Below are 16,320 nucleotides of genomic sequence, written 5' to 3'. Positions count from 1 at the left end.
TGTCGGTCAGAAAGGTCAGCAGTTAAGCAGTTCGAATCCCCAGTATAAGTCTCCTGCGTGAGCAGAGGGCTGGACTGGATGATCTTCAAGGTCCCTTCCAACTGTTACTGTTTCAAAGCATTTCTAAATTCTGCTCCCCAAAATAAAGGGAACTGGTCGAGGGCTAGGTAGCCCTGCCACCTCACACAAGTGTTGTCATCCTGTAAATTATCCATATTCCACACTGGCTGTTTGTACAAGGTTGGCGTTTGTGCATCCAAAGTGTCCTGAGATCCTTGTACTTCAGAGCAGTATTTTTCAACCCGGGCAATTTTAAAGAGGCTCAGTGGACGTCAATTCCAAGAATTATCCAGCCAGCAGGGCAAGATGATGGCCACAATGGTCCAATTGAAGAGAGAACTTTTTTTTAAAGTGAATCCCACTTTTTTTGAAAAAAAAAACATGTTTGTCTTAACTGTTTTTGGACACACCCCACAGACATCGCTGTGGCATTTAGGAGGGCCTTAATTAAAACATTGCTCAGCTTCAGCCTAAAGATTTCATAAGTGGAGGTTTTGCTGAATTAGTAATAAGAATCCCATCCTACATTAGAAGCTAAGAAACTTATAGTACCTTACAAAGGAGCAGAAGAGATTTATTCTGACTTCAAACCCAACGGCCTTTAGATTAACAGATTAACAAAGTTGGAAGGGATCTTGTAGGTCAACACCCCACCCCGCAGGAGACCCTACACCAGTTTTGACAGATGGCAGTCCAGTCTCTACTTGAAAGCTTCCAATGAGGAAACTCCCACAACTTCTGAAGGCAACTTCTGTTCCATGGGTTGATTGTTCTGTCAGAAAATTTCTAATATCTAGGTTGAATCTCTCCTTGATCAGTGTCCATCCATTATTCCTTGTCTGGCCTTCAGGTGCCTTGGAGAATAGCTTGACCCCTTCCTCTCTGGGGCAGCCCCTCAAATATTAGAACACTGCTATGTCTCCCCTGGTCCTTCTTTTCATTAAACTGAACATACCCAGTTCCTGCAACCATTCTTATGTTTTAGCCACCAGTCCCCTAATCACCTTTCTAGCTCTTCTCTGCACTCTTTCTAGAGTCTCAACATCTTTTTTATAATGTGACCAAATATAATGGGAATTCTGGAAACTCTAATCTCAAAGTAGTTGAATATTGGGCCGGAATACGCTCAAAGTGGACCTCTTTATCTTTCACATTGTCCCTAAGTTTGATACAAGGAAAGTATGAATACTCATAATCTTTAAAATCATTTAAGAACTAATTGCAGTTTGCACATAGACAAATCAGTTACCCAGATTAAAAAAAAGGAGAGCTGTGCTGAATTCTGTAAAAAAAACGCACCTTTATATCTTTATTAGGCCAATTTCACAATTAATAATGTAGTAATTGGTTAATCAGAAAGGATTTTAACCCTACCCCCAATGCTGCAAAAGAGAGATAGAAGCAAACTGGAAAATCTTTAGAAGCATTAATGTTATTTCTAATATCAGCAATTCTGTGCTTCGTGTTGCCTTCATACCACAATTTGGCCTATTCAAGCTATTGTACAGAGCCATGTAGAAAGTCTACCATTTTGCCCCTGTAATGAGATACATTTCTTGGGCCTTGTTTCTTTTAAATCCGAAAGAATTATTCGTTCAGCATTTTCTAGTTTATGAGGGGAGATTCCAGTTCAACATGAAGGCTGCATGCTTTTACAATATTTTTAGTTTCTTCTAATGGCCCAACTATTGAAAATATAGTTTACTGGAATTTTAGAAATATGAATGATTACTGACTTGTATTTTTCCCCCCCCCATATTTCAGCATAGCAACAAGTAGATTTTTTTACAGAAGCATAATGTTATTTAACACTGATATGGCACAGAACTTTAATAAGTGCTTAAAAAGGCAAAACGAATTTAATACAAAGCATGTAGTTAGTAGTTAAGAATCATTAAAACAGTTTAGCGTTAAGAGCATTGTGTCAATGACCTGCCTTTTTTTTTTTTTTAGTCTGCCAACTTTTAAGTTATTTTAGTCAACAGAATAGCATGCCAGATGCTTATAAAGACTCAAATTCAAACGGAATATATGCAATATATATACAGCCTATACACAATGCTCTGGGAGCACAAGATCTGCTTGCAGATCCAGGATTAGCTCACATTTAATCATCTTCACATTCGTCCTGTTCTGCAGCGCAAGGAGGCAATGGACGTGATCTGTCAACGGGGGAAAAAAAATACAAGTCAGTAATCATTCATATTTCTAAAATTCCAGTAAATTATATTTTCAATAGCTGGGCCATTAGAAGAGACTAAAAATATTGTAAAAGCATGCAGCCTTCATGTTGAACTGGAATCTGCTTTCCGGTTAGATTAGCAACCTTCTAACCTTCCTTGTCACACAGTCACTTCCTTCTTTCTGTGTTGCGGTGGCTCAGGGGCTAGGATGTTGAGCTTGTCGATCAAAAGGTCGGTAGCTTATGGGTTCGAATCCCTAGTGCTGCCGTGTAACAGGGTGAGCTCCCGTTACTTGTCCCAGCTTCCGCCAACCTAGCAGTTTCGAAAGCACGTAAAAATGCAAGTAGAAAAAATAGGGACCACCTTTGGTGGGAAGGTAACAGCGTTCCATGCGCCTTTGGCGTTGAGTCATGCCGGCCACATGACCACGGAGACGTCTTCGGACAGCGCTGGCTCTTCGGCTTTGAAACGGAGATGAGCACCGCCCCTTGGAGTCGGCAACGACTAGCATGTATGTGCGGGGGGAACCTTACCTTTTTATGGATAAAAGATTTCAGAACATGGGGTCTATTTTCACGCAGGCCGAAAATTCTATTATCTAGGTCAGTGTTTCTCAACCGTGGCAACTTTTAAGCCATATGGACTTCAACTCCCAGAATTCCCCAATCAACTCTTATAGGAGTTGCAATCTGTAACAAATTTAAGTTGCCAAAGTTGGAAAACAATGAACTATAGGTCTGTGATGGCGAACCTACGGCTCGCGTGCCCAAAGTAACACACAGAGCCATGTCGCCTGGCGTTGCCCATTCCTCTTCCGGGTTTCTGGTGCGCATGCGTGCATGACGATCAGATGGCCTTTGTGCTTGCGTCAGTGCTGGAAACCGGAAGAGCTGGTCTTCCATTTTCCAACGTGAGATGTGCGCTGGCCAGCTGATTGGCACATGCACATGCATGGCAGTAACCTGAAGAAACTGCACGCACATTCTCCAGCATGCACATGACCCTGGGCAACTCCTGTTCCTGGTTTTGGCCCAGACGAACGTGCGCACGCGAAGTACTCCCTTTCCACGTGCACACTCCCTTTTCGGCACTTAGTGCCGAAAAGTTCGCCATCGCTGAGCTAGGTAATGCTGGAAACAATTTTAAAAAACAATTTGCAAAAAGCAATGAAACAGAGCTTCACTTTGTGAAATAAGTTTCCCCAAAACGTTTTCCCTTAATACCAAGTAAAAAATTCATTTTAGACATAGATTTTCCCCAAAACTCATGCTGGACTAAGGCCAGGGAATTGTCATTTTCACTGAGCAGTAATGAAGGGCCGTTAGATCAAGCGAGGTAGAAGTTTGAAAACATGCTTCACCAATTCTTCTATAGCAGGGGTCTCCAACCTTGGCAACTTTAAGCCTGGAGGACTTCAACTCCCAGAATTCCCCAATTCAATTCTGGGAGTTGAAGTCCTCCAGGCTTAAAGTTGCCAAGGTTGGAGACCCCTGTTCTATAGAACATTAAGCCTTGAGTACGGTGGCAGGTGTTTTGCCCCACTAGGAACGCACAGATAGCCATCCTTACTTCTTTCTGCGTTTTCCTATTTCGCTGCACCCGGGCTCCTCCTCCGAGTTGTGGTTCTCTTTTTCCCGACGATTTGGAGTTTGCCCGAAGAATTCTCCAATGCCTTTTTGCCAGGGTGGAGTTGGCCTCACACATACCGGGTTACCTCCTGCGTACTTACTCTCTGCTGTAGAAAGCAAAGCAGAATTTATCAGTGCCCAGCTAAGAAAGAAAAGAAAAAAAAAGCATCCAACTTACGGGTAGGCCTCGAGTTATGATCATTTTGTTTGACGACAGTTCGAAGTTACGATGACCTTGGGGAAAAAGTGATTTGCCACAATCTGGCCTCAAAGTTGACTGTTGCACGTCTCGTCTCCCCCCCCCCCCCCCCGTGTGTGTCATGCGATCACAAACTTGGCAAACCTGCTCTCATTTGCAACAGTTGGAGCAATTTTGCAATCACATCAGGGCAATTGGCAACCTTCCCAACCAACTTCTACAAGAGAAGTTAATTGGGAAAGCCAGATTCACTTAACAACACCCAGGGGAAGGGCCTTCTCTGTGGGGGCTCCCACCCTCTGGAACGAACTTCCCCCAGGACTCCGTCAACTTCCGGACCTCCGGACCTTCCGTCGCGAGCTCAAAACATACTTATTCATCTGCGCAGGGCTGGATTAGTTTTTAAATTTATATTGATTTTAAATGGTTATTTATTATTCATATTGCTTTTTAATTCGGCTTTGTAGAATAAGTTTTTTAACTGTGGTTTTAGTCTGTATTTATATGTCTTTTATTTGCCTGTGAACCGCCCTGAGTCCCTCAGGAGATAGGGCGGTATATAAATGTGATTAATAAATAAATAAATAAATAAATAAATAAATAAATAAATAAATAAATAAATAACAACCAGGTGACTCGCTTAACCATAGTGAACATGATTGTAAGGTCAGGTCTGGTCACATGATAACTCACTTCAGTACCGTATCATTTAGCGACTTACATTCCGGTTTCAATTGTGGCTGTAGCTTTTGTAGCAACTGTAGCTACAAAAGCTTCCAATCCACTAACGTATTAATCCCTGAATGCACAAGCTATCTCAAGTTAGTTAAAACAAGCCATCTTTGCTAAGATGTAATGCTAGAGTGCCAGAAGGCAGCAGGTTATCTATCTCACAGAAGTGAACATGGAGCTGCTGCCTACTCCTAAAACGTTTTAGGAATTCAGCTCACAGTATTAAAAGTGCAAAATATTTTAGGCTCAAGAAGAAACAGCAGAATGACAGAAAAGCCCAGTTAACCATTATTATACTTGGCAACGGCCCCGTGGTATTGCAGCTCTAAATAAAACAGCCACAGCGCAGTATCTCTAATTTAAAGAAAACCGAAGGAAAGCATACAAAAGCACCATGAAGGAGGTAAGTGAAGCTTCAGTCTGATTTCAGTAGTCCTCAACTTACAATAGTTCATTTAGCGACCGTTCAAAGTTACAACAGCCCTGAAAAATGTGATTTATGACCAATTTTTTTTTTCAAATGCACCTTTGCGGCTGTCGTGTCCCACTCCTCCGCTGACGGCCGGGTCAGGGAAATCCGAATCAGGCTTGTCTCTGCAGCTCTGCCCAAAGTCCTAGCAAAGTCCTCAGAGACCAGGCAGGAGACCAGTAAGTGACTTCAGCAAGATAAGTTCGACTTTGCCTGACTCAGAGACTGCCAGAAAGCAGATCCTTTATATAGGCCATGGGGTGTGGCTCCATGACTCAGCACTCATTAAGGCCTGCCCCTCCCTTCCTTCTGTTGCCTCCGCCTATCCAATCTTCTGATGGAGGGTCACTCCAATCAGCAGCTGTTGGAAATAAACCTTCCTCAGGCTCACATGCTGTGGAGGAGGGGGAGGGGTCTAGCTGCTCCGTTTGCCTGGGCATGGAGCCAGGGCTGGGACCGGGAGGTGCCCCCTCCTCTGCAGCTTGTCTGGGCATGGAGCCAGGACTGGGGCCGGGAGGCATACATTCCTCCGTGTTCGGGAGCAGATAAGCAGACCCCGGCTGCGGTGAGAGCGGACAAGACACAACAGCGGCATCCCCGCGCTTAAAATTCAAATGCTTGGCAACTGGTTCATATTTATAGCCGTTGCTATGTCCCAAGGTCCCTTCTGACACACAAAGTCAATAAGGAAGCCAGATTCATTTAATAACCAGGTTACGAATTTATCAACTGCCATAGTTCACTTAACAACTATGGCAAGAAAGACATCAGACAAAATTCACTTAACAAATGTCTCATTTAACAGCAGAAATGTGGGGCTCATTTGTGGTTGCAAATTTCATCTATTTGCGCTTGCAGAGCCATTCTAAATTTAAAAGCACCAGCGGCCTTCAACCTCTGTCCAAAGCAGCATTAAAGCCAATGAAATATCAAGTCCATCTTACACACTCACCTTTCCTTGAGGTAGGAGACGAACTAACATTCGCCTGGCCAGAGCCCAGCGCCTTCCGAGGAGCCCTAGCAGCTACCACTGGCATAAAGAATGAATTAGAGATTATTTACACTTAAAAATGCCATTAATCCCAGTTATCTAGGTCACAGACCAACTGCTTCTTTTTACAATCCACAAAGAGTAGGACAATTTAAAAGCATGCAGGGGTTAAAATGGTAACAAGGGTGAATGCACCCTACTCCAAGGTGCTTCCAATATAAGCTAATGGAAGCTGACTGGATGTAGTTCCCAGCGCTGTGTGAATGCAATCCAAGACAAACTTTTCCTTCACCTTTTGTCTTCTTGAATTAAAAGTCAGCACCTCAGTTTCCTTGGAGGTTAGAGAAACCACAAAAAGCTGACTTTTGTGTATTTCATCTCAGCAGCCATGCTAGGTAGGGCATTCCTACATTTCAAAGGGCTTGCACTGGGAATTGCAATACACATCCTGTGGTCAATCTAACAGGCCTGGGCACCCTATGCTAACCTCTGCTGCCTTTTCCACGGCTTTTTGTGTCTAAAATCCAGCTTAGTGGCCTAAGCCTAGTTAAAATCCATCCCATTTAGAAGGAAGATGGAGGAATGCAAGGTAGCTGCTTCAAATATGACAATTCACATACCATTCTTTTGACCAGGAGGCTACAAGGCAGCTAGAGTCAAACCATGGGTTACTCTCTTTGCTTTCCTTTCCTTTCCCCCTTCCGCCCCACCGTCTGGTGTGAACTTAACCTTTTTAAGCAGTTAATTGTTGGAGACCTTATGCAAGTGGGCTAATTCTGCATCCTGGTTAGTTCTGTATCCCACTTAATTCTGCATCCCGGTTAGTTCTGGATCTCACTTAATTCTGCATCCCGGTTAGTTCTGTATCCCACTTAATTCTGCATCCCGGTTAGTTCTGGATCTCACTTAATTCTGCATCCCGGTTAGTTCTGGATCTCACTTAATTCTGCATCCCGGTTAGTTCTGGATCCCACTTAATTCTGCATCCCGGTTAGTTCTGGATCCCACTTAATTCTGCATCCCGGTTAGTTCTGGATCCCACTTAATTCTGCATCCCGGTTAGTTCTGGATCTCACTTAATTCTGCATCCCGGTTAGTTTTGCATCTGGTTAAGCAGGTGCAAATGCTTTTACCTTTCCGATAGGCACCGGAGGTGCCTCCGCAGTTCGCCTTGGTCCGCACCATGCCCGTCGTTTGTCGTCGCACCAAAGGGGGAAAAAAAACCGGAATAAAACGAAAGCCGGGAAGGAAAGCAGAATAAAATGCAAAAGGCGCAACTTTCTTGCAAGCGGCCGAACTGCTACTTCCTACTGCCGCAATATTCGGGCTTCCCGCGCGCGCGCCGCGCTCCCATTGGCCGAGGCGGAGACGGCGAGCGGCCAATCGCGAGCCAGCCCGCGACTTTCAACCGCGCTTCGAAGTTCCGGCCGGGAACTTTGGTTCTCTTCGCCGCCCCGGAATCCTCCTTGGGCGGGAAGGGATTCCCCCGAACCCCGGCCCGCCGCAGGTCGAATGAACCGAATCGGGAGAAGTTTGATTTGGGCTCCTCTGGGAGTCTGAATAGAGAAAAGGGCGCCCCCGCCTAGGGCAACCGTAACTGCACATTATGATTTTATTTTATTTTTTAAAAAATTATTTATTGAAGTTTTTACATAAAGTAACAAAACAAATCTAAAGGAGGGGAAAAGAAGAAAAATGAAGTGGAAGAAAAAAACAATTCCCGAGGCCTCCCTAGGAGAATGGAATCAAGGGGTGGGGTGCAAAAAATATAAATGTGGAACTTATATTATAAGAATAGAATAGAATAGAATAGAATAGAATAGAATAGAATAGAATAGAATAGAATAGAATCTTTTCTTGGCCATGTGTGATTGGACACACAAGGAATTTGTCTTGGTGCACATGCTCTCAGTGTACATAAAAGATACCTTCATCAAGGTACAATAACTTACAACACTTAATGATAGTCATAGGCTACAAATAAGCAATCAGGAAACAATAAATTACAGTATAAATCGAAAGGATACAAGCAACAAAGTTACAGTCATAAGTGGATGGAGACGGGTATGATGATATTATAAGTTTATAATATATAGTTTATAAACTGACCGGGCTGCCTGAGTTTGTACAGTGCTGCACTAACTAACCATGTTTTAGCCAAGTGTGTTATACAAAGCTATATAAAGCTTGAGATATCACTGAAAAAACATGCATAGGACGGCCTTGTCAATAATACCAAACGTAATCCTGCAGAGATCTAATATCATGCTAAATAAATCTCAAAGGAAAATGGGTATAAAGTAGAAGCACAATCCCCTGTTTAAATCTGCCCTTCTCAAAGAGAACTCATTCCTTATCTTTTAAGACCCTCAGCTAATTTCCCAATAAACACCTCCTTAAAACCTTTTTTCTGTTACCTATCTGGAAAGGTAAACAGTGCCATTCCACACCCAATCAAAGCTGAACTTAATTAGATTTAAAATACAGCCAATCTTAAACCCATCAAGCCTTGGTTGAAAGTGATAACAAAACAACTTGCTTCTGCAACTCCGTCCATTATCATGGTAAATAACTGTCAAAGCTTAATTGAAGTTAAGCCACTTGAGTTCCACTGTCATTCACCAGAAGCAGAATGCCAAGAACCACTTCTGCAGTAGTTTGTTGATTGAGAAATGTGTCAAACAAGGATCTTCCCAGGACTGGCATCAATGCCTATAGGAAAGGGAATAGCTATACAGTGAGTGTCTAATATTTATTTTTTAAATACATTTTTATCAGATTTTCATTGAAGGCTATGAGAAGCAGACCAGCAGATCTATTTCAGCTTCAACCACAACAATACACGAGCATACAATAGATTTAAGCTTAATGTTAAGCGCTCCAAACTTGATTGCAGAAAATATGACTTCAGTAACAGAGTTGCTAATGCCTGGAATGCACTACCTGACTCCGTGGTCTCTTCCCAAAATCCCCAAAGTTTTAACCAACGACTATCTACTGTTGACCTCACCCCACCCCCATCTCCTCTCCTGCTATTTTAGCCAGTATCTGATATTTGGTGGGAAAATATGTTTTTGGGGGGGGTAACTACCCATCAACCTCCCTGTCCATGCATTTCTTTTCACGCTAAATCAGCAGCTGTCACCACATCCTTTGTTACCAAAAGGCCCTGTTTAAACTGTAAAGAAGCATTTCCTGCAAGAAGGTACAGGTTAGATTTGCTAATGTAAACCTACCTTCTGTATTCTATTTATTGAAGCATGCTTTATGCTTGAATATTAAAGGGCCAATAGATTGGTTCAGAGAAAACCAAGAAAGATGATTAGGGGACTAGAGGCTAAAAAGAAGGGGTGCTGGAATTGGATATATCTAGTTTAATGAAAAGAAGGACGAGGGGTGACAGGATAGCAGTCTTCCAATATCTCAGGGGCTGCCACAAAGAAGAGGCAGTCAAGCTATTCTCCAAAGCACCTGAGGGCAGGACAAGAAGCAATGGATGGAAACTAATCAAGGAGAAACTTCCTGACAGTGAGAACAATGAATCAGTGAAACGACTTGCCTCCAGAAGTTCCAGGTGGTTCATCACTGGAAGCTTTTAAGAAAATATTGGACAACCATTTTCTCTGAAATTGTATAGGGTTTCCTGCCTGAGCAAGGGGCTGGACTAGAAGACCTCTGAGGTCCCTCCCAACTCTTATTCTGTTCTATTCTAAATCTAGCCCTCCACAAACTACAGGTAGTTCTTGACTTACAACCATTCCTTTAGTGACCGTTTGAAGTTACAGCAGCACTGAAAAAAAACACTGATGACCATTTTTCGCGATCACTGCAGCATCCCCATGGTCACTTGATCAAAATTCAGACCCTTGGCAACTGGCTCCTATTTATGAAGTTATCTGGAGGTCACGTGATCTCCTTTTGCAACCTTCGGACAAGCAAAGTCAATGGGGAAGCTAGATTCACCTACCTGTGTTGCTAATTTAACACGTGCGGTGACTCACTTAACAACGGTGGTAAGAAATGAGGCAAAACCCCTCTTGGCAACTGTCTCAGCAACAGAAATGTTGGGCTCGATTGTGTGGCCGTAAGTTGAGGACTGCAAAGCTACAGTAACAGGATGGAGAAGTCAGCATTTTGGAGACCCATCACCGAAAGCAGATGGACTTGTGGGTGAATTGACCACACTGATGAAGTGGACGTGTGTCAAAGACCTGTCAAGCAAAACCGTGCTAATGTACACCCATGTTGGAAATGTGACAAAAATGATGGCATGTTCCAGGCGGGTTAAGAATCAGATGCTTGAGAAAATTGATTGTAATAATCAGGATCCATGGGAAATAAAGGTCTGGATGATGGGCCCAATTTTTAGAAGGTTTTCACCAACTGTCATGCCCCTGTGGGAGTCTGAATCCGAAGGGGAAGAGGAACGGCTGACAGAGAGTGAGAGAGTGGATCTGCTGGCTGTGGAAAAAACTGGGGAAGAGCAAAGTCAGGCTGGGCAGAGCAGGGGAGAGGTAGAACAAGGGAGAGGGGGTTCAGGTGAAGACCAAGACCCACCCTCTCATCCTAGGCAGCGCAGGGAGGATCGGAGAAGAGAGCAACGTGGGTTGTGTGGCTTACAAGAGAGGAAAGGGACCCGATCCTCTTTACAAGGCACAGCTGCTGATGGAGTTTAAAAGGAAAGCTGAGTTTATCTGGTGGTTCTTTGAATCCTGGCATTCTCCCAACTGGTTGGATTTATTACCATGCTACTTTACTTGTGAAATTCCTTATTTTGCTTGCCCTTCCGGATTTATTTATTTTTTATTTATTTATTTTGTCACAACAATATATGTAACTATCATACAGAAAGGTTATATAGTATATAAAGGTATAGAAGAAAAGAAAAACAATAGGACAGGAACGGTAGGCATGTTTGTGCGCTTATGCACGCCCCTTATGGTCCTCTTAGGAATGGGGTGAGGTCAATAGTAGAAAGTTTTTGGTTAAAGCTTTTAGGATTATGAGAAGAGACCACAGAGTCAGGTAAAGATTAATTACCTTGTCTTGCTTTTGGATTTTTTGTTAGAAGTTTTCTGCTTACAGTGTTCGGGACTGAAGTATTGCCGGTCAAAGACTATTACAGGTTGGTGGAAGAGCTCTCTCCAGGCCAGAGAGTTGAAAGGGACATTGGGGGCACAGTTGGTGATAATAAAGGGACTCATATCGGTTCTCTGGCTGTGTTGCCTTTGGGTCATGCCCTGGGTCATCACACCAATGCTCAAATAAGGTCCATCATTTCACTCGTCCTGATCTGCATCTCTGGTATGTAGGAACTCTCTTGATAAAACTGGTCTATCAACTAAAGACCTTGAACTTAGGAAAAACCTTAATTTCCTGCTCTCGTCCCAACAGTCGCAGTAGTAATTGATCTTCTCTGCAATTGTTCTCTTGCTTCAGTAAAAGAGGAAGTTGAGTACAGACAGTCCAACCGAATCCTAGAGCTTTCCTTGTTCGTGAAGCCAAGAAGATAAATAAAAGCCGCAGGAATTTCCTGATGCTGGATGTTTAGAAGTTATACTGGTGTTTCCACTCGATAGCAAAGGTTTCCACTGGCTTTTTCTCCAACAGTTTGCAATCAACTGCTTCTGGGAACAAATTACAAAATGTCTGTATTGGTTTGACCGTGTCAGTTTGAGGGAAACACATTTTATGAAGGATGATCCAAGTCACTTACTGGTGGCCCATCCAGTAAGTATTGATAAGCACATCCCAAAAAATAGACCGTTGCAAGTCCATTAAGGTTTCCTTTAAAAAGTACAGAAACAATGCAGGCTTGGAAGGATTCCCTAGAAATTCCCAACACCGTTAACTGAGTTTTAGCATTATGAAACGAGAACCCCGTACTGGAGCTGGGTTTGTACCAAATGTCTTATGGTTCACTCAATTCATTTAATTTTCTGGCTTTCCTGCATCCAGTTTTGATCACCATATTACAAAAAAGATGTTGAGACTTTGGAAAAAGTGCAGAGAAAAGGAACTAAGATGATTAAAGGCTTGGACAGTTGCAGGAACTGGGTATGGCTAGTTAATTAAAGAAGGACTGGGGGTACATGGCAGCAGTATTCCAGTATTTGAGGGGCTGCCACAAAGAAGAGGGGGGTCAACTTATTTTCCAAAGCGCCAGAAGGAAAGACAAGAAACGATGCATGGAAGCTTATCAAGGAGAGAAGCAACCTGGAATTAAGGAGAAATTTCCTAACAGTGAGGACAATTAACCAGTGGAACAGCTTTTCTTCCAAAATCATGGGCACTCCTTCACTGGAAGTTTTTAAGAAGAGAGTCACTTGTCTTGAAATGGTATAGATTCTCCTGCTTGAGCAGGGGGCTGGACTAGAAGACCGCAAAGGTCCCTTCCAGCTCTATTCTATTTGTACAGCAGTCCAGACTAAAATATGGTTGCCCAGCTTGCAGTGCAGTGGATAGCTATATTGTAATAAAATCAAAGGCAAAGAATCTGCAATGAGCAAGATCAGGACTCATCACAATTTGAGAACCATGGAGTTTGACACTCAGATTCTTCTTTAGCGCTTCCACTATCATAAACTATAAAACGTCTTGGAACGTTTACTTCACGTGACCTCGTTGGAAGAACTGTTTATTCTTTTTACTTATTATTCGTCCTACTTATCTACGCACTAGTGGGCAACTTGAAGGTTATATTAGCTCTTCTGGTTGTGGTTAGACTTGGGTATAACAATAAAAGTGCTGTTGATGGTCCCATGGCAAAACTCTAGCTCTAGCTTACTCAGACTCTGAGTAAGCATTCGGCCTTGTCTTTCAGCTCCTGTAACCAGCTGCAGATGTACGTCCTTGAAGCTGGAATGCAGAAGTCAGTAATCTGCAGGCAGCCATTTTCTAGTCATAAACAATGGAGCAATGTTATAGCAGGAGAGCTGCATAATATTCATGGCTAAGGGGATTCACAACTTTTTCTAAAAAAAAAGAGACTTTTCCCTTTGATGAAAACAACAAAGGATTATCTTTGGAGAGGAGGAGGAGATTCTGATTGCACTGGATGTCTTGATCCTATCCAACTCTACTAAGATGTTCTGATTCAATAAAATAACGTAAGATAAAACCATCAAGAATAAAAGACCTATTCAGAGACAATAATCAATAAAAAAGCCAAAATGATGAAAAAAGGCTTTTTTTTTTTTAAAAAAAGGAACTCAATTATGAGCAGTCTTTATCCTATTAATATGAGGGCAACAGCCAGGCTTTTTAGTTTAGTTTACTTTATTGTCATTGCACGTGCTACAACAAAATTAAATGCCGTCTTCAGTGTACATTATAACTATAAAAATAAAAACACAAACATATATCCTTTACATTCTATATAACTGAAATTGAAAACCCAATATTGCACTATACGGTTATTGCCCTGGGATAGAAGCTGCTTTTTAGCCTATTTGTTGTTTTTATTAACCTGTACCGTCTGCCAGATGGTAATAGTTCAAAAAAAAAAAAAGGTGCCCAGGATGAGATGGATCTTTAAGAATGTTTTTATTTATTTATTTATTTTGTCACAACATCATACAAAAAGTTTTGAACTGTCTTAAAGCAGCGGGCGCTATCAAGCTCTTCCAAGGAGGGGAGAGGGCAACCAATGATCCTCTGGGCAATGACATTGACCCTCTGGAGGGCTGTCCTATCTGCCCCTGTGCAGTTGGCAAACCATACACAAGTGCAGTAAGTTAAAAATACCCTCTATAGTGCAGCAGTAGAAGGCCACCAGCAGTTTCCCATTCAGTTCTTGTTTTCTGAGAAGTCTCAGGTAGTATAATCTCTGCTGGGCCCTTTTGACTAGTGCTGCAATGTGAGTGGCCCCAGGCAGTGGTGAAATCCAAGTTTTTTTACTACCAGTTCTGTGGGCGTGGCTTGGTGGGCATGGTGTGGTTTGGTGGATGTGGCAGGGGAAAGATACCGCAAAATCTCCATTCCCACAGCACTCCAGGGGAAGGATATTGCAAAATCTCCATTCCCTCCCCACTCTGGAGCCAGCCAGAGGTGGTATTTGCCGGTTCTCCGAACTACTAAAAATTTCCGCTACCGGTTCTCCAAATTGCTCAAAATTTCCACTACCGGTTCTCCAGAACCTGCTGGATTTCACCTCTGGCCCCAGGTCAGGTCCTCTTTTATGATAACACCCAGAAACTTAAAACTGGCCACTTCCTCCACCCGGTCTCCATTGATTAGCAAGGGCTGGATGTCTGATCTATTCCTTCTATAGTCCACTATAAACTCCTTGGTCTTGTTTGTGTTAAAGACCAAGTTATTGTCTCCAATAATAATATTGTCTTTTAGTTATTAATGAAAACAATTCAAGAAGGGGAAGAACCCTGGGTAACATCCTTGCTCTCTAGATTGCCTAATAGCTGCCTCAAGACCTCCAGTAAAGCCCTTTGCTCAGCATTTTAACCACTGGAGTAGGCAATCTTCTTTTGAAAGATTTGAAAGCAAACTGTCTTTGCTGATTCCAAGGTTGTCTAAGAAGATAAGATAATTTTTAAGGGGCGGACTTCAGCGCTCTTCCTCACTTCCTGCAGGGTACAGAAACAGTTCCTCCAGCGGAGTACAGAAGCAATATGGAGGTAAGAATGAAGAGAAATGTTTGATTTATCTTTTTAATTTCTTTCTGGTTCTCCTCTAGGTATATTCTCTTTTTTTACTGTTCTTCGGATGCATTCATTCCAGACCCTGCACGATTCTTTGTTTCTTTCTTTCCTACGCCCACTTTTGCCTGGCTGCATTTTCATTCCCCCTCTTCCCCTGCAAATTCACAGCATTGTCAGCTCAGATCTTTATACTTCTGATTTTCATTCTGCAGATTTTCATTCTGCTTTATGTGCCTTGATACTTATGGGGGAGTGGGATCCATAAAGGTAGGCAGGTTTTCTTGGGAGGCGGGAGGAGATAGTGTTTTTGCATCAGGTTACTCCACTGGTATTTGGATTAACTATCATGTCCTGTTTTTGAATTTTCAAAAAACTCCTTAAAATATACTTGCTTGGGAGATTTGATTGGCAGAGTCCCTGGCTTACCAATCTTTAAACATCCTATGTATCAAAACTCAAGTTTTATTTGAACAGAAGTGGTGTAATTTATTTTAAGATTTTTTTTAAAATAAATGTTCTTTATTCTTTCTGGTTTTATTACACCAACATTGATAGATTTAGAGTTCATATACGGAATTCATCTGGTTTTATATTCGCTCCTCTTGTGAATATTGCCAGCCCTTCTTATCTATTACTTTCTTTGTGACCTTTGGGGGAAGGTAGAATTATATTTTATTTTTCCATCTATTTGTAGGACAAGTTGAATGTAAAAGATCCCAATTTTCTTTATTAATAGATAAAAAGAAAGCGTTTTTTATGTCCTGCATTAAGTGTTAACCGCCATGAAACCTCTCCATAATTTCTTACTGAATTACTCTTCCATTGTCATAAAGGGTTAACTGAATTTATTTCTGCTGCTTTAGATTTTAGTTATCTCTTTTCTTCCCCATCCTTTTTTTTTACTTTGCTCTAGTTAGCAATTATCTCTCCTCAACCTCCCTCTCAGCCTTCTCCCCCTGCCTCTGAATGGTTCCTGATAAGAAAAAGTAGCTGGTTAACTTTTTATTTACACTCTTACAGACCCATAAGATGTCCACGATTTTTTTTGTAACAGCTGTTCCATATCCTGGTCCTTTTTCAGAGTTGTCTTTTGTATTCCCATGTTGGTAATCTCAATTTTGTTATCTCCCACGCTTTCATACCCTACAAGGTTTATATGTGGCATAAAAGTTTTTCAACATTCTTTACCTTCTAAAAAGTTTATCCAAAGACATTTGCATCCTTTCTGAGCCATTTGTTATTAATATTTCCTTCTGTATTTTAGAATAAACTCTTAAGGGGGAAAAAAGTTGTAGGCCTTAACTATTTTAATTCTTCACTGCCTAATCCTGTAGTTCCCTCTAGTGTTCATCTGCAAACTTCATCAAGGCTCAGTTGCTAAAACTGTTTTTAGTTTTGTTT

The 16,320-nt window shown here is 42.0% G+C and overlaps 1 protein-coding gene across 1 annotated transcript; it reads right to left on the bottom strand.

Moving 5' to 3' along the window:
- Nucleotides 1-1,809: 1,809 nt before the first annotated feature.
- PCLAF (PCNA clamp associated factor) lies at nucleotides 1,810-7,592 on the bottom strand. The gene is made up of 4 exons (XM_058156765.1): nucleotides 7,396-7,592; nucleotides 6,224-6,301; nucleotides 3,813-3,978; nucleotides 1,810-2,222 (listed from the first exon to the last, which is right to left on the bottom strand). The coding sequence occupies exons 1-4, from the start codon at nucleotides 7,445-7,447 to the stop codon at nucleotides 2,168-2,170; spliced, it is 351 nt and encodes a 116-aa protein (XP_058012748.1). The 5' UTR covers nucleotides 7,448-7,592; the 3' UTR covers nucleotides 1,810-2,167.
- Nucleotides 7,593-16,320: the final 8,728 nt, after the last annotated feature.

This window comes from Ahaetulla prasina, chromosome 13 (genome assembly GCF_028640845.1).
Source record: "Ahaetulla prasina isolate Xishuangbanna chromosome 13, ASM2864084v1, whole genome shotgun sequence".
Taxonomy (NCBI): Eukaryota; Metazoa; Chordata; class Lepidosauria; order Squamata; family Colubridae; genus Ahaetulla; species Ahaetulla prasina.
Note: the sequence above shows the minus strand (reverse complement) of the source record. Positions and strands in the feature narration are given on the sequence as shown.